The 22,899-nt window shown below is 39.4% G+C and overlaps 1 protein-coding gene across 4 annotated transcripts in view; it reads right to left on the minus strand.

Moving 5' to 3' along the window:
- The window catches only part of P5CS (Delta[1]-pyrroline-5-carboxylate synthase), a 313,009-nt gene that overhangs the window by 37,181 nt on the left and 252,929 nt on the right, over positions 1-22,899 (minus strand). For all 4 annotated transcript variants that reach the window (XM_067140984.2, XM_067140983.2, XM_067140986.2 and 1 more), the window contains one exon: positions 12,506-12,643. In XM_067140984.2, coding sequence (XP_066997085.1) covers positions 12,506-12,643 — 138 coding nt within the window. The remainder of the gene's footprint in view (positions 1-12,505; positions 12,644-22,899) is intronic.

Raw genomic sequence — 22,899 nt, forward strand, 5'->3', positions numbered from 1 at the left:
AGTGTCACTCATTTTATCCTTAAACTGAACCAATAAACCGTTAGGATAACGGACACTGTTTCAGTGGTAGTTGTCCTTAACTTTTCGATACATTTAGTAGTTTGAAGCTCTGTATTTCAATAACTATGAGGTTTAGAAAACATCTTGTGGGAGTGAATTGTAGAACATTTTGTGCTCTACAAAAATTATACGAGTACTTTTTTGTAGGATGCAATAGTAAAGGTTTATTGGGCAAAGCACAGGCGCGCCAAATTAGAAAACTAGAATGTTTTATAAGAACCTAGATACAAACAACATATAAAAAATCCAAAACCACATGAACTTTTGTCAGGTAACAACCTCCCTCAATCAATTTCACGACCTGGTCACTGGCCTAATGAAAACGCGTCTTCAATAATATGAATGGTTTGATTTATTATTGTAATTATAATTATAATTATTACATGGGTTCAGTTCCATGTTAAGGCATTTTTATTCAACGCCATTTTGACTGCCTTCGTGTCAGTTTCGACGTATTGCTATACTCTACAGATAGCAGAGAAACTAGATATCTGTAGGGTGACTTACTACGAGTTTTAATTATTCTCAGCTAAACACTAAAATTATTACCAGAGATATTTTACATGCCGATGTTTTTCGACATGGGGTGCTAAATATACTCTGTCTCGGCCTTAAATATCCATCCATGGGTTTAACCCTTGAACTTGTGATCCGGAGACGGACACTGTACCACTGATCCACGGAAGAAGCTACTTGGTTAATTGTAATGTCAGTATTGTCTTAGTATGCGTCACAGTTATTCACTTACTATTATTTAATATGGAATAAATAATTTACTGTTATTCATTTTTAAGGTGTAATTTCATACTCAACGTGACATAGTTGGAGTACTGTAAATAAATCGCAAATACTCAAAATATTACTCGAGAAGCAATCAATTTAAAATTTACTTCGATGGGACTATTGAATTTCACTATTATTGAGACTAAATATACCTGGATAGATGAGGACTGAAAGGATGAGCTGTGTTCGACTCCATGGCTAAATGGATAGCGTGCCGGCCTTTGGTCACAGAGGTCCCGGATTCGATTCCTGGCAGGATCGGGGATTTATCCATCGTTGGTTAATTCCGCCGGCACGGGGGCAGGGTGTATGTGTCGTCTTCAGCATACTTTCATTCTCATCACGACGCGCAGGTCGCCTATGGACGTCAAATCAAAAGACCTGCACCAGGCCAGCCAAACATGTCCTCGCACACTCCCGGCGCTAAAAGCCATACGCCATTTTATTTTCAGCTGAGCTGTTCGGAATACCGATAGTCAAATGATAGCGATAATGGTAGGCAGCCAGTGCGTGATATTTCCCCTATGATTTATACACTCCTGGTAAATGCTGCGCTAATGTTGGTTTCTCCTACACAAATTTAACGCCTTTGGCGACATACACACACCACAGACCTCACCGTAACAAACTGATCGAATACTCCAAAGCGCACGAAACTGATGACCATATACCGAGTCGTAACTCTGGACGTAGGTGCCCGGGACGATACTTATAGTAGTAGAGAGTGGCTTAGACGGTTGAGGCGCTGACCTTCTGACCCCAACTTGGCAGGTTCGATCCTGGCTCAGTCCGGTGTTATTTGAAGGTGCTCGAATAAGACAGACTCGTGTCGGTAAATTTACCGGCACGTAAAAGAACTCCCGAGGGACTAAATCCCGGCACATTGGCGTCTCCGAAACTCGTAAAAGTAGTTAGTGGGACGTAAAGCCAATGACATTAATATGGAGTTAATTCTTTAAAAACATTCGTTAGGAGGTCCTCTTAATAATATTTCCTTCTTTATTACCCACTAATACCACACTCGAGGTGACAGCCCCACCCTCGCGACTGGTCTGACCACACAGTCTCCCTCCCTCGAACCGTCCGTTGGTCGAGCTTCCATTCAATCATTCATAAGGGCAGTGGTCGACGGCAAACACCGCCCTCGCTTTACGGCCCTGTTCACGAAATAGGTTCTGACACGCTGAAGTCCACGCTTCCTCACTTAAAAATCTGGCCCCAGCTTTGAAACTCCAACAAGCAACTACATTATAATTCGCGAACAGCAAGAGCAATTAAGGTCCACATCACCTACTGACTTTATCGGTCACTTTGTGTCATGTCCATGACAAAATGCTCCCGAATCTCTGAGTGTAATTCCCGATGGTACGGGTGAAATTTGAGATGTGTGTGTGTGTGTGTGTGTATGTGTGCGGATTAACGGATCCCAGATACTGCATAGTCATTCCAGAAATACTGGCCCTAAATTATAAGTTAGGTGACAGGAAATGATGGAATATTTTAAAATTCATAACAATGCCTGTTACATAAAGATTGATTGATTGATTGATTGATTGATTGATTGATTGATTGATTGATTGATTGATTGATTGATTCTAGATTTATCCTGACGAGATAAAACAAATGAGGTGGCCTTGTCTTACATCTAAGTAAATTGATACATCACTTATATGAAATATTTTTGATAATAATTATAGTGAACTTAACACATCACTGCCGTCCTGAGTGGCTCGGACGCTAGAGCGCTAGACTTTTGAGTCCATCTTCGCAGGTTCGATCCCCATTCAGTACGATATTATTTGAAATTCCTCAAATACGTCAGCCTCGTGTCGGTAGATTTTCTGGCACGTTAAAGAACTCCCGAGAGACGAAATTCCCGCACTTCGGCGTTGGGTATGCATGTAGAAAGAGACACACATTCGAAGCGTTCAAGGGATATGCTGTATCATGTTACTGAGGAATGTCATTTTTAATTTCTTTCTTTCTTAATCTGCTTTCCTCCAGGGCTGGTTTTTCCCTCGGACTCAGTGAGGGATCCCACCTCTACCGCCTCAAGGGCAGTGTCCTGGAGTGTGAGACGTTGGGTCGGGGAATACAACTGGGGAGGATGACCACTACCTCGCCCAGGCGGCCTCACCTGCTATGCTGATCAGGGTCCTTGGTCGGGGATGGGAAGATTGGAAGGGATAGACAAGGAAGAGGGAAGGAAGCGGCCGTAGCCTTGCGTTATGTACCATCCCAGACTTTGACTGGAGGAAAAGTGGGAAACCACGGAAAACCACTTCCAGGATGGCTGAGGTGGAAATCAAACCCACCGCTACTCAGTTGACCACCCGAGTGGACCCGTTCCAGCCCTCGTACCACTTTTCAAATTTCGTGGCAGAGCCTGGAATTGCACCACGTCCGCCGTGAGTGGCAGTTAATCACACTAACCATTACACCACAGAGGCGGATACTTTACATTTTTTACTATGCTAAATTCAGCAATTTTTAATTGTATTTAGTTCATTATTTTAGCCCGGGTCTTTGACTGAATAGTCAGCGTTGAGGTCTTCATTTCCGAGTTTTCCCGGAATCGATTCACGGCTGTGTTGGGAATTTTAACACGCCTGGTTAATTCCACTGACTCGGAGTCTGGGTATTTGTGTTTTTCCCAACACACTTACTTCCACATACACACAACACACCACAATATCAACCAACACAGAAATCTGCAGTAGTGTGAACACATCTCTCCACCAAGTGTTGGAGGCAGGAAGGTCATCCGGCTGAAAAATGGACTAAGCCCCCGCCCGCACTAAACCCAGTGAAGGTGTAGGAAAAGCGATAAAGAGGAATTCACTATTTTACTGTTTTATTCACTAAACTAGTTTCGTCTTATTTTATCGCTTTTTCCACACCTGTGTCACACATGTGGATTTGACCCTGTTTTAAATCCGGATGCCCTTCCTGACGCCAACCCTATGGGGAGGGATGTAATCACTATACCATGTATCTGTGTTGGTTCGTAGTGTGATGTGTTGTCTGAGAGTGTTAGGGCAAACACAAACAAACATTTCCCGAGCAAAAAGAATTCATAAAATGCTATTCAAATCACCAACCCGGCTGTGGCTCGAACCGGGACCTCCTGAACTGAAGGTATCAATACTGACCATTCAGCCATGGAGTCGGATATTCACGCAACTTGTTTCCCTTGCATTACATATATATAATATAAGAGTTTTGTCTGTACATTGCTCAGATTTTGAAAATAATGATATTTCTGCATCGGTAGTGTCCACAGTATAAAGGAAATGAATTTTTTACTTATCCGTAATTTCTGTCTGTCTGTCTGTCTGTCTGTCTGTCTGTCTGTCTGTCTGTCTGTCTGTCTGTCTGTCTGTACACGCATCACGAAAAAAACGGCTCAAGAGAATTTAATGAAAATCGGAATGTAAAGTCGGGTGATGGACCACTATAACCTAGGCTATAAATTATATTATTCACGCGGAGTGAAATGGTAGTTTAGGGGAAGGCCTGAAATTTAATTCTCAAATATTTATGTTATTATTGGTCGTGTCTTTATGAAAATCGGTATGCAAAGTCGGGGGAATAAGTCGATATAATCTAGGCCATAAATAATTGTATTCACGCTGAGTGAAATGGCAGTTTAGGGGAATGCTTAAAATTTAATTTTCAAATATTTATATTATTAGTGGTCGTATCTTGATGGAAATCGGTAGACGAAGATGGGAAATAAGTCGCTACAATATAGGTTATACGTAATTGTATTGACGCTGAGAAAAATGGTAGTTTAGAGGAAGGCCTAAAATTTAATTCTCAAATATTTATTATATTAGTGGTTGTATCTTCACGAAAATTGGTATGCAAAGTCGGGGAATACGTCGCTATAATCTAGGCTATCAATAATTTTATTCACACTGAGTGAAATGGTAGTTTAGGGGAGGGTCTGAATTGTAATCTCTATAAATGAAACTAGCAAGATACCCATGCTACGCTACGGAATTATACTGAAATTTATAATTGGATGCTTTACGTTTTATATATAATCCACCGAAATTCTGGATCTGACTCGTTTTCTGAGAGAATCCGCCAAAATTTGCGATCTGACTCGTTTTCTGAGAGATTACGACAATGTTCCTCCCACTTTTCAATCTTTCTTTCAAGCAACCGATTTCGTAATTCACGGGTTACGTCCAGGCATTCCACCCGGTCAGTTGGATCCATAAATCATTGCCATCTTTTCATATAAGCATTTTTAATATGGATCAAATCCTTGAGGAGATCCGGTGTGGTGTCTTCTTGGGTGCCTTGGCGGTACTGAACTGGCGGCCGGACTGCATTCGTAGTCATTACCCGTCCAGGACCCGTTTCCAGCAGGGTCCGCACATTTTGACGACGGCCCAGAAAATTATTATTATTATTATTATTATTATTATTATTATTATTATTATTATTATTATTGATGTCCTGGACCCCACATTAACATGCAAGACCTCTACTTGGCCGTAAATTACGTCTGCTGCCATTGTCATTGATGACAGTATGACCAGCACCATTGTCGCCCGTAGGCAAGTGCGCAGGACTTCTGGCGATACGAATGACATACTTCCGTGTATTATTGTCCTTATTATAGAAGTGAACAATTGCACAGTCAATATTATACCTATCGTTTATTTCATCATCATCTGTTTACCCTCCAGGTTCGGCTTTTCCTTCGGACCCAGCGAGGGATCCCACCTCTACCGCCCAAGGGCAGTGTCTTGGAGCTTCAGACTCTTGGTCGGGGATACAACTGGGGAGAATGACCAGTACCTCGCCCAGGCGGCCTCACCTGCTATGCTGAACAGGGGCCTTGTGGAGGGATGGGAGGATTGGAAGGGATAGACAAGGAAGAGGGAAGGAAGCGGCCGTGGCCTTAAGTGAGGTACCATCCCGGCATTCACCTGGAGGAGAAGTGGGTAACCACGGAAAGCCACTTCGAGGATGGCTGAGGTGGGAATCGAACCCACCTCTACTCTGTTGACCTCCCGAGGCTGAGTGGACCCCGTTCCAGCCCTCGTACATATTTTAAAATTTTCGTGGCAGAGCCGGGAATCGAACCCGCACCTCCGAGGGTGGCAGCTAATCACGCTAACCACTACACCACAGAGGCGGACTCGTTTATTTCAAATGTGTTTACACTTTTATTTATATGCCAGAAGAATCTACTGTAATCTAAGAAGGTTCTCCAAAGGAAAAGATGGCTCTTGAAAACGAACCCAGGAAAGATTAAAAATGATAGGTTTATGATCAGAATAAGTACATTGAGAATGCACAGCCTGTTTTCAGTCATTCAACCGGGTCAGGAATGGAATGAATAAGCCCCCAGCTAGCGGTGAGGATAGGAATTGTGCCGGCTGCCGAAGCCTGTCGCACTCCTCTGGGGCAATAATTAATGAATGACAAATGAAATTAAATGATATTGGAGAGTGTTGCTGGAATAAATGATGACGGGGAAAACCGAGTACCCGGAGAAAAACCTGTCCCCGCCTCCGCTTTGTCGAGCAAAAATCTCACATGGAGTGACCGGTATTTGAACCACGAAACCCAGCGGTGAGAGGCCGGCGCGCTGCCGTCTGAGCCACGTAGGATCCTTATAACTACATTAGGAACAGTAAAATCAATTGGTCTCACCTCCGATTTCACCCCACCGCGGTTAAGTTGCTTTACCCGCCACCCCGAAAAAGAAGGCGTGTTTCTTTATGTTTAAAGGAGATTCCAAATACCATTGTTCACGTGTGTTACCTTCAGTTTTGAGATATAAATATTCCCACAAAAATAATTCACTTTTTTCACTTTCTTTCACACTCCTCCCCACCCTCAAGTGAATTTTCCGGCAAAAATATTTCTTTAATAGTATAGGATCTTCTAAATACCGATTATCTTCAATTTTTTGAGATATGTATCCTCATGAAACAAATACAACTCCTTCTCACACTCGCCCCCAAAGACGACTCCCCACCCCCTCCCAAAAACGCGTCGTTTAATTCTTAAAGAAGTTCAAAATACCAATTTTCACGTCTGTAACAACTTTAATTTTTATTAGATGTAAGTATCCTCATACAATTAATTCAATTAATTTTTCAATTTTTCATCCCCCCCCCCCCCCCGCTTCATTGTATTTTCCGAGAATACCTGTTTCTTTACTTTAACAGGAGATCCCAAATACCAGTTCTTACGTCTGTAACATTTTACGTTTCTAAGATATGCTGTAGATATAGTCTTTCTAAAAATTCACCCCAATTTGTCATTCCTGTTTAACCCCCATTAATTAGATTTTCCAAAAACAAAAAAAATGTTTCTGTATTTTTAAAGGAGATTCCATATACTAACTGTCTGGTCTGTAATATCTTCAGTTTCTGAGTTATAAGTATCCTCATTAAAGACATTCAACCCCTTTTACACACTTCTCACCCCTCCTATTGGGATTTACAGGAAAAGAAATACGTGTTCTTTTATTTTAAAAAAGATTCTAAATACCAATTTTTACATCTTCAAACGTTTGAAGTTTTGAGATATAGATACACTAATTTTTAAAATACACCCCCCTTTCACCCCCCCACTGTTGTCCGACTCTTTGGCTGAATGGTCAGCGTACTGGCCTTCGGTTCAGATGGTCTCGGGTTCGATTCCCGGCCAGGTCGGGGATTTTAACATTAATTGGTTAATTCCAGTGGCTCGGGGGCTAGGTGTTTGTGCTGTCCCCAACATCCCTGCAACTCACACACCACACATAACACTATTCTTCACCACAATAACACGCAGTTACCTACAAATGGCAGATGCCGCCCACCCTCAACGTAGGGTCTGCCTTACAAGGGCTGCACCCGGCTAGAAATAGCCACACGAAATTATATATTATACCACCCACTATTTGGATTTTCTAAAAACAAAAAATACAGGTTTCTTTATTTATAAAGGAGATCCCAAATACTGATTTTCAGGTCTGTAACATCTTCAGTTTCTGAGATATGAGGATCCTCATTAAAGACATTAAACCATGTTTCACCCCTTTTCACCACTCCTATTGGGATTTTCCGAAAACAAAAAAATACGTGTGTCTTTATTTTGAAAGTAGATTCTAAGTACCAATTTTTACATCTGTAAAGTCTGAATGTTTTGAGATATAGATACACTCATTTTAAAAATTCATCCCCCTTTCAACCCTCCACTATTTGGTTTTTCCATAAACAAAAAGTACACGTTTCTTTATTTTCAAACGAGGTCCCAATTACCTTTTTTCAGGTCTGTAATATCTTCAGTTTCTGAGATGTAAGTATCCTCATTAAAGGCATTCAACCTATTTTTCACTCCTTTTCAACCCTCCTATTGGGATTTTCCGAAAACAAAAAATAAGTGTTTCTTTATGTTGAAAGGAGATTCTAAATACCAATTTCTACGTCTGTAAACTTTTACAGTATCGAGATATAGATACACTCATTTTAAAAATTAACCCCCGTTTTCACCCCCCATTATTTGGATTTTCCAAAAACACATAAATACGTATCCCTTTATTTTTAAAGGAGGTTCCAAATTTAAATTTTCTTGACTGTAACATCTTCAGTTTTTGAGATATAAGTCTCCTCCTTAAAGGTGTTCAACCCCTTTTCCACCCCATTTCATCCCCTTTCATGGGATTTTCCGAAAACGAAAAAATACGTGTTTCCTTATTTTGAAAGGAGATTCAATGTACCAATTTTTACATCTGTAAACTTTTAAAGTTTTGAGATATAGATACACTCGTTTTAAAAATTCACCCCCCCTTTCATCCCTCCCCTATTTTGGATTGTCCGAAAACAAAAATTCGTGTTTCTTTATTTTTAAAGGAGATCCCAAATACCTTTTTTCAAGTCTGTAATATCTTCAGTTTCTGAGATATAAGTATTCTCATTAAAGGCATTCAACCCATTTTTCACTCATTTCACACCTCCTATTGGGATTTTTCGAAAACAAAAAAATACGTGTTTATTTTGAAAGGAGATTCTAAATACCAATTTCTACGTCTGAGGACTTTTACAGTTTCGAGATATAGATACACTCATTTCAAAAATTCACTGCCCCCTTTTCACCCCCCATTATTTGGATTTTCCAAAAACAAGAAAATACGTGTTTCTTTATTTTTAAAGGAGGTACCAGATTTAAATTTTTATGAATGTAACATCTTCAATTTATGAGATATATGTCTCATCATAAAAGGTGTTCAACCTCTTTTCCCCCGCTTCATGGGATTTTCCGAAAACAAAAATTATGTGTTTCTTTATTTTTAAAGGAGATTCCAAATGCCAATTTTTATTACTCTAAACCTTTAAGTTTTTGAGATATAGATATTCTCATTTTTAAAATTAACCCCCCTTTTCACCCCCTTAGCGACGGAATATCCAATAATCCTCCCTTAGCGAGCACTTCCGTGTTAATATGAAGGTATCCCCAAAATTTCATTTCTCTATGTCCAGTAGTTTCGGCTGGGCGATGGTGAATCACTCAGTCAGTCAGTCAGTCAGTCAGTCAGTCAGTCAGTCAGTCAGTCAGTCAGGACAAGTTATTTTATATATATAGACAGATAAGAGTTCTGTCTGTACATTGCTCAGAATTTGAAGGGAATGTTATTTCCGTATCGGTCATGAACACAGTAACAAGGAAATGCATTTTTTACTTTTCCGTAATTTCTGTCTGTCTGTCTGTCTGTATGTATGTATGTATTTATGTATGTATGTATGTATGTATGTATGTATGTACGTATGAATGTACACGCATCACGAGGTAACGGCTGAAGGGAATTTAATGAAAATCGGTATGTAAAGTCGGGTGATGAACCACTACAATCTAGACTATAAATTATTTTATTCACGCTGAGAGAAATGGTAGTTTAGGGTAAGGTCTGAAATGTAATTCTCAAATAAGTTATTTATGTTATTAGTAGTCGTATCGATAAATATCTGGGGCAATCAAGAAGGTTGAAACTATGCCGGTTATTGTCAGCAGTGGAAATAACTTATGTAAATTTTCATCTGCCATGTGTAGATAACTGCGTGTTATTGTGGTGGAGGATAGTGTTATGTGTGTTTTGAGAGTTGCAGGGATGTTGGGGACAGCACAAACATCCAGGCCCCGAGCCTCTGGAATTAACCAATGAAGGTTAAAATCCCCGACCTGGCCGGGAATCGAACCCGGGATCATCTGAACCGAAGACCACTACGCTGACCATGCAGCCAACGAGTCGGACAGTGATTAAATAAGATTCAGTGACTTTGAATTCTTCATAACCTGAAAGTTGATTTATTGAGAATGGTACTTTTCAAGTGATTGAAACTTTTTAACTTCATTATTTTTGCGTTCCTTCCTTTTTTCAGCTTCATTTTGTTTCTTCTGTACATGTCAAGCTGTAATATATGAATACAAGGTACTGACTTGTGAGATTGTGTTTCCCTCCCCGGGATCTTTAACTTGTGTTATTTTGGAGCATCTGTTACTTTCCATCCTGTACGTTAGAAACAATTGTTATAACCTCACTAGAAAACTTTTTTTGTGATAACTGAATCTCGATTTGTAAATTCTAACGCACACCCACCTAAATTGCTATTGTACATAGGACTGCGGAAACAGAACAAAAACTAATATACATACAATGCATTCATCAGCAATGTTCTTTGTGCCGTTTTATTTGCTAATCACACACACTTAGTGGACACACTGCTGATACGGATATTTTTAGTATTCTTTTATTGCATTAAACTACATTGAGAGAACGAGGACGTGAATTTAAAAAAAATTGTATTGGCGAAGCGTACTTCGTGTATAATGAAATTAGCCAATGGATGCTATATTCACGTATATGTAAAATATATTGAAATTGTCCATTTATTTCAGAGCTACATAATTTAATATGATAACACAACCATGCACAGTACAATGTTTGTAACCTAGAAATCGTAAAATTTGCTTTGGTATTTGGTATTAATCAAGATATAAATAGCAAGCCTTGAAGTGTGAAGATGCCATTTTATTCAGCTAATATTAAAATATCATATGTATACATAAGTCTTTTCCGGTTTGACTAAGAGATGGTGCCAGCGAAAAGTACGCAGCGCATGAATTTGACACACACGTCAATTTGTTCGTCTGACATTAACCTACCAACACGCACAAACACTAGCGTCTGTGTTGTATCGTTCAGTGATCATCTCGATGTTTGTGCCTGAAAAATAATATTTGCGGCACGCATTGCTTTTGTAATTTATTCAAAATAGATAGGCTGTGGAAAGAATCGTTTGATGATGGAAACTTATGGTGAACACGCTCCATCGATTAGAACATGTGAGACATGGTTTCAACGATTTAAACATGGTGATATCAATATGAGTCCGCCTCTGTGGTGTAGTGGTTAGCGTGATTAGCTGCCACCCCCGGAGGCCCGGGTTCGATTCCCGGCTCTGCCACGAAATTTGAAAAGTGGTACGAGGGCTGGAACGGGGTCCACTCAGCCTCGGGAGGTCAACTGAGTAGAGGTGGGTTCGATTCCCACCTCAGCCATCCTGGAAGTGGTTTTCCGTGGTTTCCCACTTCTCCTCCAGGCGAATACCGGGATGGTACCTCACTTAAGGCCACGGCCGCTTACTTCCCTCTTCCTTACCTCTCCCTTCCAATCTTCCCATCCCTCCACAAGGCCCCTGTTCAGCATAGCAGGTGAGGCCGCCTGGGCGAGGTACTGGTCATACTCCCCAGTTGTATCCCCCGACCAAGAGTCTGAAGCTCCAGGATACTGCCCTTGAGGCGGTAGAGGTGGGATCCCTCGCTAAGTCCGAGGGAAAAACCGAACCTGGAGGGTAAACAGATGATGATGATGATGATGATGATGATTTCAATATGAAAGTCAGTGCGTGCTCTGCTAGCGGTATTATGAATGATGAACTCTTGAATCCCGGCGAAACCGCTCATGCACAACGCTATCGCCAACAAGTGATTAACTGAAATCACGCATTGATCGAAAGACGACCGGAATGGTCCAGAAAACATGGCAAAGCGATTTTGTTACATGACAATGCGACGTCTCACTGAGCAAAACCAGTGAAACACACCTTGAAATCGCTTGGATGGGACATCTTTCCGCACCCGTCGTACTTCACCGACCTGGCACCATCTGACTATAACCTCTTCTCATCAAAGAGGCACGCGCTCGCAGAGCGGAAAATCAGCAATTTCGTGGAAGTTGGAAAATGGCTCGACGAATGGTTTGCCGCAAAACACAAGACACCTGGTACTGATGACTTGCGAACTGCACAGTTAAATACTTCAGTGTACTTTCTATTTGCTGTAACATCGATGAAGATATTGAAAGAAGCCATGCTTTCTATGTACTTAAGTATGGAGGATATGAAGTTGGTGGTATAATTCTGGTAGGGAAAATGTACACATACATGCATAGACTAAGAACACAAAAGGAGAAAGAGAGAGAAACTTTTCACACTTACACTTTTCTTTGAGTGGTGGAAGTAGTCCACAATATAAGAACTTAATTTTAAAAAGAATGATAAACCAGATTTACTTACTCGGTACAACTAAGAATAATTACGCGATTGATCTAGAGGCATGTTCGTAGTTCCATATATACATGTGTACGTACCAAGGAAATGGCATTCTTTGCATCCACTGAACGTAGTGCTTCTGTCACAAGTTCCATCAAGGCTTTGTTGCTGTTAGATGCTTCCTTTCCGCCCTTCAGCAGCAGACCGTTGGCAGAGCTAATAGCCAGTGCGGCAACCTGAAACATAAATCATAGTTATTGAATGGGTATAACTGATAAGTTTGTAGGATGTGTCAATTCATTATGTAGAAATGAAACCCTCATCTTTTCGAGCGGGGTGACTATTTAATGTAAAATAACAGAAGGATCGTATAAAAAATACTGTTGCGGACACAGGTTTACATTTTTGGTAAAATTGCAAGCAGCGTAAAATAAAATGTAAAAGTCTAAATATCTAAGAAGTAGAAATTTAGCAGTTACCCCTTCTGTACTTACTAGCGCACTACAGAGAAATTGTAGTGATTGATGATATAAGTGGTCACAAAGCTATTTTGTCGTAGCTAAAAGCAAATGTGACGGAAAGGAAAATGTAAAAGTGGGACTGTTATGCACTATCATATGATTCAAAATATAGGAGTGAAAGAGGTTTTAAAAAGTAATCGTGGTTAGTTGAGCATGGTAAATTAAATGTAAACAACGTATGGGATGGGTTCAAAGCAATTGTTGAGGAGTGTGTAAACATATATGTACCTTTAAAATGGCGAGGAATGGTAAACATCCACTATATTATAACAGAAAATAAAGGAATTAAGAAGGAGTTACAGGTTGGAAAGGAAAATATAGTTAGGAATGGTTGTAGAAGTAAAGAGAGATTGATGTAACTGACAAGAAAATTGAATTTAGAGAAGAAGTTATCTGAGGATAACATAACGGCAAATATGATTAGCTGTCATATAAATTTTAGAGAAAAACTGAAAGGTATGTAGAAGTACATTAAGGCAGAAACAGGTTTCAGGGAGTACATTCTAGAAATCATTAATTAACAAGGGGAGTGTATATACGAGGATTCACAGAATGCAGAATTATTTAGTCAGTAGTATGTAAATAAAATTAGATATACCGTAAGGATAATGTACAGGTAGAGGAAGCCACTAATACTAGCGAAGTACTGAAATTTACCTATGATACAGAAGATATGTATAACGAGATACAAAACGTGAAAGCCATAAAAGAAGCTCTAATTAATTGATAAGATTTCTGGGGATATAATAAAAGCTATGGGCTGGGGTATAATACCTTATCTGAAGTACTTATTTGATTACTGTTTACACGAAGGAGCTATACGAACTGAATGGAGAATTTGTATAGCAGCCCCGGATAATTATAGTGTAGGCCAGTCATCTTAACATGTGTTGCTTATAAGCTCTGGGAAATCATTTTTCTGATTATAATAGACACGTTTGAGTAATTACTAACTGGTTTGACAGAAGTCAGTTCGGATTTAGGGAAGGTTGTTCCAGTGAGTCTAAACTTATAGAATTAGAGCAAGGTATAGTAAGCCATTTTAGATTCCGCAGATCAAATGAACTGCGTCGCTATTGATTTCTCGAAAGCTTTTGATATAATAGATCATGGAGGAATACTGGTAAAAATTAGAACAATTTGACTAAACAAAAGAGTGATAGAACAGGGGGATACATGTTTATAAAACTGATATCAGAAAATTAGTGTTGTTGAAGCAATATCTGATCCTCTAATGGTAAATAAGGGGCTTCAGCAAGGCAATATTTTTTTTTTACTTTTTCATTTTCTTTGCTTTTCTTTCTTTTTCATTTGCTAGTATTTAAAGAAAAATACATGTCAGAACACATGCTATGTACGTTTCACCTTATCCTGTCAGTTTCCTCATTTATGTATGTTGAGTATTCAGCCCGAAGGCTGGTTTGATCCTCAACAGATCCACCAACTGCTGTCATAGATAGACTAGGCATCACTGAAGAGGCGTAACAGGGAAATGAGCAGTGAGGTAGTTTCCCGTTGCTTTCCTCACAGGGCCAGAAGTTGCTATTATATAACAGTCTGCCAAGCCCACTGAAATGCATGCACCAACCGACCCTATGAGCGATATTTTCACACCATTCATGACTGGGGTTGGCTGTATAAGGAATGGCATTACTAGCATCGCTCATACCTCCGTCACTTTCATATTGCCGAAGTCAAGGATGAGGCTGAGACAGGTCAATGAAAGTAACAAATTTATTCTAGCCTATACGAGGAGACACAGTGCACTGTAAAAACTGTATCTCGCCGGAAGAGGCATAGTTTCCCCATAAATAAGCCAAATACTTCAGGACCTGATTTGTTTTGAAAGACCGTAGTACGAAACGCCGGTTAAGTCATACTGTCCTCGTCCAGTGGAGTTACAGTAGCAAAGTATAGAGGTTGTCGAACCAGATTTTTATCGGAGGCCAACCGGGCAAATTTAAAAAAAGCAATTATGGTAAATAAAAAACTAAACAGCTTACGGGATGGGTTTAAATCAATTGTTGAGGAGTGAAACAAGAGATATATAGCTTTAAAATGGTAAGGATTAGTATGAACCCACCATATTATAACAGGGAAGTAAAGAGATTAAGAAAGAAGTGCTGATTAGAAAGAAATAGTGTTAGGAATGGTTGTGAGTGTAAGGAGAGATTGAACGAGCTCACTAGGAAATTGAATTCGGGTCAGGATAAAATGATCGCAAACTTAATTGGGAGCCACATGAAGTTTGGGGAGCAATGGAAGGACATGTATAGATATTTAAGGCAGAAACAGTTTCCCGGAAGTACATTCCTGGTATCATTATTCCAAAAGGGGAGTGTGTATGCGAGGACTTATAGAAGGCAGAAGTATTCAGTCAGCAATATACAAAGTTAGTGATATATAAAGATAATGTCCTGATAGAGGAGGCGACTAATAATGGTGGAATACTGGAATTTATATATGATAATAAAGACATTTATAAAAAATACAAGTTGGAGGCTAGAAAGGCAGCTGGGGTTGGTAAGATTTCTGGGTATATATTAAAGGTTATGGGTTGGGATATAGTGCTATATCTGAAATACTTATTTTATTATTGTTTGAATGAAGGAGCTATAACAAATGAGTTGCAATTGTAATCCCAGTGTACAAGAGAGAAGGTGACAAACATAAAGGAGAAAATTACAGGCCAGTCAGTTTGACATGTGTAGTTTGTAAGCTTTGAGAAAGCAGTCATTCTGACTCTATTAGACACGTTTGAAAAATTACGAACACGTTTGACAGAAAGCAGTTCGGTTTTAGGAAAGGTTATTCCAGCAAGGTACAACAGATAGTTTAGATTCAAGAGGTCAAATGGACTGTATCGCTATTGACCCATCAAAATTTTTTGATAGGGTAGATTATGGGAGATTACTGACAAAAATGAGGTCTATTTGACTAGACAAAATAGTGGCTGCAGAGGTGGCTATATTTCTAGAAAATAGAACTCAGAGAATTAGAGTAGGTAAAGTGTTATCTGATCGTGTAATGGTTAAGCGGGGAAATCCCGCAGGGCAGTGATATTGGACCTTTATGTTTTCTTATATATATATAAATTATGTGAGTAAAAATCTGAAATCACAGATAAGAATTATTTACGCTTGATTTTATGCTGTATAGAGTATTAAATGAGTTGCAGAATTGTGAGTGACTGCAAGGAGACTTAAACAATACAGTGAGATGAACAGCAGACAATGATATGATTATAAATGGGATGATAACTCGAGTTTTAGGTTTCACCAAGAGGAAAATCCTCTCAGTCTTAATTATTCTATTGATGCGGTGATAGTAACTAATGGATAACAGTGTACATACCTAGGTGTTAAAATAAGGAATGGTATTCATTGGGATAATCATATTAACGAGATAGTTAATAAAGGTTACAGATCTCTTCACATGGTTATGAGAGTATTAAGGGTCGTAGTAAGGATGTAAAGGAGAGGGCATATGACACTCTGGTGGGACCGCAGTTAGGGTATGGCTCCAGCGTATGGGACCCGACCAGAACTACTTGATACGAGAACTAAAAGAAACGGAAAGCAGCACGATTTTTTTCTAGGAGATTTCCAACCAAGGAGTATTGTTAATAAAATGTTGCAGTCTTTGGGATGGGAAGACTTGGGAGTAAGGAGATGAGATGCTCGATTATGCGGTATGGTTCGAACTGTTAGTGGTGAGTCGGCGTGGAATGACATTGGTAACCGTATAAACTTCAGTTTAGCTTTAAAAAGAAGGAAAGATCATAATCTATATATATAAAGTAGCTTGTCCTGACTGACTGACTGACTGACTGACTGATTCATCATCGCCGAGCCAAAACTACTGGACATAAAGAAATAAAATTTTGGGCACAGATTCATATTAAGATGTAGGTGCTCGCTAAGAGAGGATTTTTGGATATTCCGTCGCTAAGGGGGTGAAAAGGGGGGTGAAATTTTAAAATGAGTGTGTCTATATCTCAAAACTTTAAAAGTTTACAGATGTGGAAATTGGTATTTAGAATCTTCTTTAAAAATAAGGACACACGTATTTTTTTGTTTTCAGACAATCCCAATAGGAGGGGTGAAAAAGGGTGAAAAAGGGGTTGAATGCCTTTAATCCGGATACGCTACTTATATCTCAGAAACTGAAGATATTACAGACATAAAAATTGGTACTTTTGATCGCTGCGAAAAATAAAGAAACACATATTTTTTGGTTTTTGGAAAATCCAATTAATGCGAGGGTGAAAGGGGGGTGAATTCTTAAAATGAGTGCATCTATATCTCAAAAGTTTTAAAGTTTAGAGATGTAAAAGTTAGTATTTAGAATCTTCATTAAAAATAAAGGAACAAGTATTTTTTTGTTTTCGGAAAATCCCAATAGGAGGGGTGAAAAGGGGTGAAAAATGTGTTGAATGCCTTTAAAGAGAATACATATATCTCTGAAACTGAAGATATTACAGACCTCAAAATTGGTACTTTTGATCGCTTTCAAAAATAAAGAAACACATATTTTTTGGTTTTGGGAAAATCCAATTAATGCGAGGGTGAAAAGGGGGGTGAATTTTTAAAATGAGTGCATCTATACCGGTATCTCAAAAGTTTTAAAGTTTAGAGATGCAAAATTGGTATTTAGAATCTTCATTAAAAATAAAGGAACACGTATTTTTTTGTTTTCGGAAAATCCCAATAGGAGGGGTGAAAAGGGGTGAAAAATGGGTTGAATGCCTTTAAAGAGAATACATATATCTCAGAAACTGAAGACATTACAGACCTGAAAATTGGTACCTTTGATCTCTTTTAAAAATAAAGAAACACGTATTTTTTTGTTTTTGGAAAATCCAAATAATGGGGGTGAAAAGGGGGGTGAATTTTTATAATTAGTGTATCTATATCTCAAAACGTTTAAAGTTTATAGATGTAAAATATGGTATTTAGAATCTCCTTTAAAAATAAAGAAACACGTTTTTTTGTTTTCGGAAAATCCCGATAGGAAGGGTGGAAAAGGGTGAAAAAGTGGTTGAATGCCTTTAACGAGCCTACTTATATTTCAGAACCTGAAGATTTTACAGACCTGAAAATTGGTATTGGGGATCCACTTTAAAAATAAGGAAACACGTATATTTTCGTTTTTGAAAAATCCGGATAATGGGGGGTGAAAAAGGGGGTAAATTTTTAAAATGAATGTGTCTATATCTTAAAACTTTAAAAGTTTACAGATGTAAAAATTGGTATTTAGAATCTCCTTTAAAAGTAAAGGAATAAGTATTTTTTCGTTTTCTGTAAATCCCAATAGGAGGGGTGTAAAAGGGTGAATAGTGGGTTGAATGCCTTTAATGAGGATACATATATCTCAGAAACTGAATATATTACAGAAGTAAAAATTTGTATATGGGATCTCCTTTAAAAATAAAGAAACGCGTATTCTCGGAAAATCCAATGAAAGGGGGTGTGGGGAAAGACGTCTAAAATTAATTGAATTAATTGTATGTTAATACATACATCTAATAAAAACTAAAGTTGTTACGGACGTGAAAATTGGTATTTTGATCTCCTTTAAAAACAAATAAATACGCGTTTTATGTGGGAAACCATCTTGGTGGGGCGGGAGTGGAAAGGAGTTGGATTCCTTTCATGAGGACACATAAATAAAAAACTGAAGAAGTTAGAGTCGTGATAATTGCTATTTAGAAGATCCGTTACTATTAAAGAAACAAGTATTTTTTGCCGGAAAATTCACTTAAGGGGGGGGGGGGGAGAAGTGTGAAAGGAAGTAAAAAAGCGAATTATTTTTATGGGGATACTTATATCTCAAAACTCAAGGTAATAGACGTGAACACTGGGGTTTGGAATCTCCTTTAAACATAAAGAAACTCTCCTTCTTTTAATTTTTTTTTGGGGGGGGAGGGTAAATAAACTTAACGTCGGTGGGGTGTAAAAGGAGGTGAGACCAATTGATTTTGCTGTTCATAATGTACTTATAAGGAGCCTCCGTTGCTCAGGCGGCAGCGCGCCGGCCTCTCACAGCTGGGTTCCGAGGTTCAAATCCCGGTCACTCCATGTGACATTCGTGCTGGACAAAACGGAGGCGGGACAGGTTTTTCTCGGGATACTTCGCTTCTCCCTGTCATCATTCATTCCAGCAACACTGTCCAATATTTCATTTCATTTGTCATTCATCGATCATTGCCCCAGAGGAGTGCTTCGGCAGCCGGCACAATTCCTACTGTCGCCGCTAGATGGGGCTTTATTCATTCCATTCCTGACCCTGTCGAATGACTGGAAACCGGCTGTATATTTTCGATGTACTTATTCTGATCATAAACCGATCTTTTTAATCTTTCCTGGGTTCGTTTTCAACAGCCAACTTTTCCTTCGGAGAACGTTCTTATATTACAGTAGATTCTCCTGGCATATGAATAAAAATTTAAACACATTTGAAATAAACGATAGGAATGAGATTGACCGTCCAATTGTTCACCTCTATAATAAGGTCAATAATGCACGGAAGTATGTCATTCGTATCGCCAGAAATCCCGCACACTTGCCTACGCGCGACATTGGTGCTGGTCACATTCTCAACAATAACAATGGCAGCAGATGTAATTTACCGCCAAGTAGCGGTCTTGCATCTTGCTGTGGGGTCCAGAACATCTATAATAATAATAATAATAATAATAATAATAATAATAATAATAATAATAATAATAATAATAATAATAATGTTCTGGACCGTCGTCAAATGTGCGGACCGCGGTGGAAACGGGTCCTGGACGGGTAATGACTAAGAATGCAGTCGGGCCGCGGGTTCAGTACCGCCAAGGCACCCAAGACGACACCACGCCGGATCTCCTGAAGGATTTCTTCCATATTAAAAATGCTTATAAGGAAAGATGGCAAAGATTTAGGGACCCAACTGACAGGGTGGAATACCTGGACCTAGCCTGGGAAGTACGAAATCGATTGCTGGAAATAAAGATTGAAAAATGGGAGGAAACTTGCCATAATCTATTAGAAAACGAGTCAGATCGCGAATTTTGGCGGATTCCCGCAGAAAACGATTCAGATCGCGAATTTCGGCTGATTATATATCTAAAACAACATTCAATTATAAATTTCAGTATAATACCGTAGCGAAGCACGGGTATCTTGCTAGTATGAAGATAAAGTTGGAACTGAAGAGTACAGATTGGGGGAAATATTCATTTATAGAAGGAGTAAGGGATCGGAACAAATTATGAAGGGAAATGGTCGATAAATTTCCAAGTTCGTTGAAAACATTTAAGAAAAAGCCAGGTAAACAATTATAAATAAATGTAAATGTGAGGTAAACAATTAATAGGGATAGAGCGACCGCCCTAAATGCAAATCATTGATTGATTGATTGATTGATTGATTGATTGATTGTCGATGTGCTCTTCCCCTAGCCTCTATCCAAGTACTGGAGGTAGAAGTACATACCAGATATGTTGTACACGAGAACCGGTCTAGAGTGCTCTGTGAGAAGTACACGTAATCCTTACTGAGGTATCCACTCTTGTACCTTCTCATGTTGCGGCCGAGTGCTATTTGTACTCGTTTACGTATAGTATGGGACGTCGAATATCCGCACCATCACATACATGCGAATCATGCATTATGCAGTTGTGTGTGATTTATAAGATGTTTGTGAAATTACCCTGATCCAAGCTGGAAAAATGAAAGGAAATAGTAAACGAGTTAATGAACAGTGGGTGCACCATTTCAGTGCTGTTATTGTGTCAGTCTATATTGCATTTCTGACAACAGAAGATGCGAGTTGTCTAAGCTATTTTCATAATATTTTCAGGTCAATGAAAGTACGGTGGACACTGAAAAATAAAGGCTATCCGTAGATTCAGTGAAATGGTTATTAACGCCAAGAATTTCAAAGACCGTAGTTGCTTCCATGCTTTTGAAAATTGCTAGAAGGACAAAGAACTGCTATAAATGTGTCGCGTCGGGCTAAGCGGCTCAGATGTTTGAGGTATTGGCCTTCTGAATCCTACTTGACAGGTTCGATCCTTGCTCAAACCGGTGGTATTTGAAGGTGCTCAAATACGTCAGCCTCGTGTTGGTAAATTTACTGGCACGTAAAAGTACTCCCACGGGGCTAAATTCCGGCATCTCGGTGTATCCTAAAACCGTAAATGTAGATAATACGACGTAAGGTAAATAACATTATTCTTGAAAGTGCCGCAGGTTATTTGTAATAGAATAATAATGATGCTATTTTTACAGCCCCACTAGCTACTTCCTGACGATTTTCGGAGACGCCCAAGTATCAGAATTGTATCCCGAAGGAGTTCTTTTACATGCTAGTAAAGCTACCGACACGAGATTGACGTACTTGAGGGGTTTCAAATACTATCGAGCCGAGCCAGGATCGAAAATGCCGATTTGGGATCAGAAGGTCAGCGTTCTATCGTCCGAGAAACTCAGCCCGGCAGCAAGCACGAAATGTAGATAAATTCAATTTATTTCGTTTTATAACATGTTCATTATTCGTTTGAAACGAAACGTTCCATGTCCTTCGATAATTCAATTCCGATACTGCTCATTTGGACATCCTATCCCACACATTCTTTCGTCAACGTAAAGAACTTCGTTTACGACACTTTAACACGATTTTGCCTTGTTCCTTCTAACTCTACGCAATACAATCTTACGCTCGAATAAACATAATATCACACGTTCGTACAGACCCCGCACTGACACAGATTTTCAGGTCATTTCCACATTGACTACAGCGTGGGGCTGATAACTACAGATGTCCCAATCCCCTAAAGGACGTAACGAAAAAAGGCTTTGCGTGGACACCAACCATTCGATCCATCTTCAGTCCCGAAACCGATGACCATGTGTGTCTGAAACCCCTAAGACAGAAACAAAATACTTACAACCACAAAACCAGTGTGGCGAGAATGTTACGTAACATGGCATGCCCTAGTAGCAGTTGTCTTCAGCCGTTATCGTAGTTCAGTTGCTTTTAAACAGAAACCAGTTTGGAAAGAATGGAGCGTAACTTGCCTGTTATGGAAGGTAAGCTATTCATTCAGAAGAACAAGGCACATTACCTATTCTAGAAACATCGCGTCCCTTTACTGATGAAAGTAACTTCCGGGGATACTAAAAGTTTCATATATACAATAGTTCGTCACATCGTTCTCCATTGCTACAAGAAATATCTGCACTCATGCCCCTAACACTCAGTATTTATGAGTAAAGATTCGGAATCAAAGGTAAGGCTTTTCGCGGATGACGTTATACTATATAGCAGAGCCTCTCAGAATGCATGCGCCGGTGCATTGCGCGGTTCAAAGTGACTAAGACGACTTCGCTAGGTTCACCAAAGTGCAGAACCCCCACTCGTCGTGTTTGAGTAATAGCGCTATCTCCCTCTTTCCCTACGCCAGTCTTGCTCAATCAGTCGGTTTTCCCCTTCCTCACTCGATTCGTAGGACTCGGTATCCGAGCCGAGCTTAGCCGAATCACCCCGAGAGAGAACGCTGGTCCGAACCTAGACGAGCAGGACCATTGTACGGTGCACAAAACTTCTGCACCTCGTTTTGCACACGTGAGATTTTGGACGTTTGTGAGGCCCTACTCTATAGTGTGACAAATAAGTTACATGACTCGGAGCTACAAAATGATCTCGACAATATTTCGATAGGGAGAGCAGACAATGGTATGATAGTAAACGGGGTGCAAAGTCGGGTTATTAGTTTCACCAAAAGGAAATTTCCTCTTACTTTTAATTAGTGTTGATGGAGTACCTCAAAGGGATTACTGTAAGTACCTAGGTGTTAACATAAGGAAAGGTCTTCATTGGGATAATCACATTGTCCGGACTGTAAATAAAAGTTACGGATATCTTCATGTGCTTATGAGGTTATGTATGGATTTTAGTAAGGATGTGAAGGAGAGGGCGTA

This window comes from Anabrus simplex, chromosome 2 (genome assembly GCF_040414725.1).
Source record: "Anabrus simplex isolate iqAnaSimp1 chromosome 2, ASM4041472v1, whole genome shotgun sequence".
Lineage (NCBI taxonomy): Eukaryota > Metazoa > Arthropoda > Insecta > Orthoptera > Tettigoniidae > Anabrus > Anabrus simplex.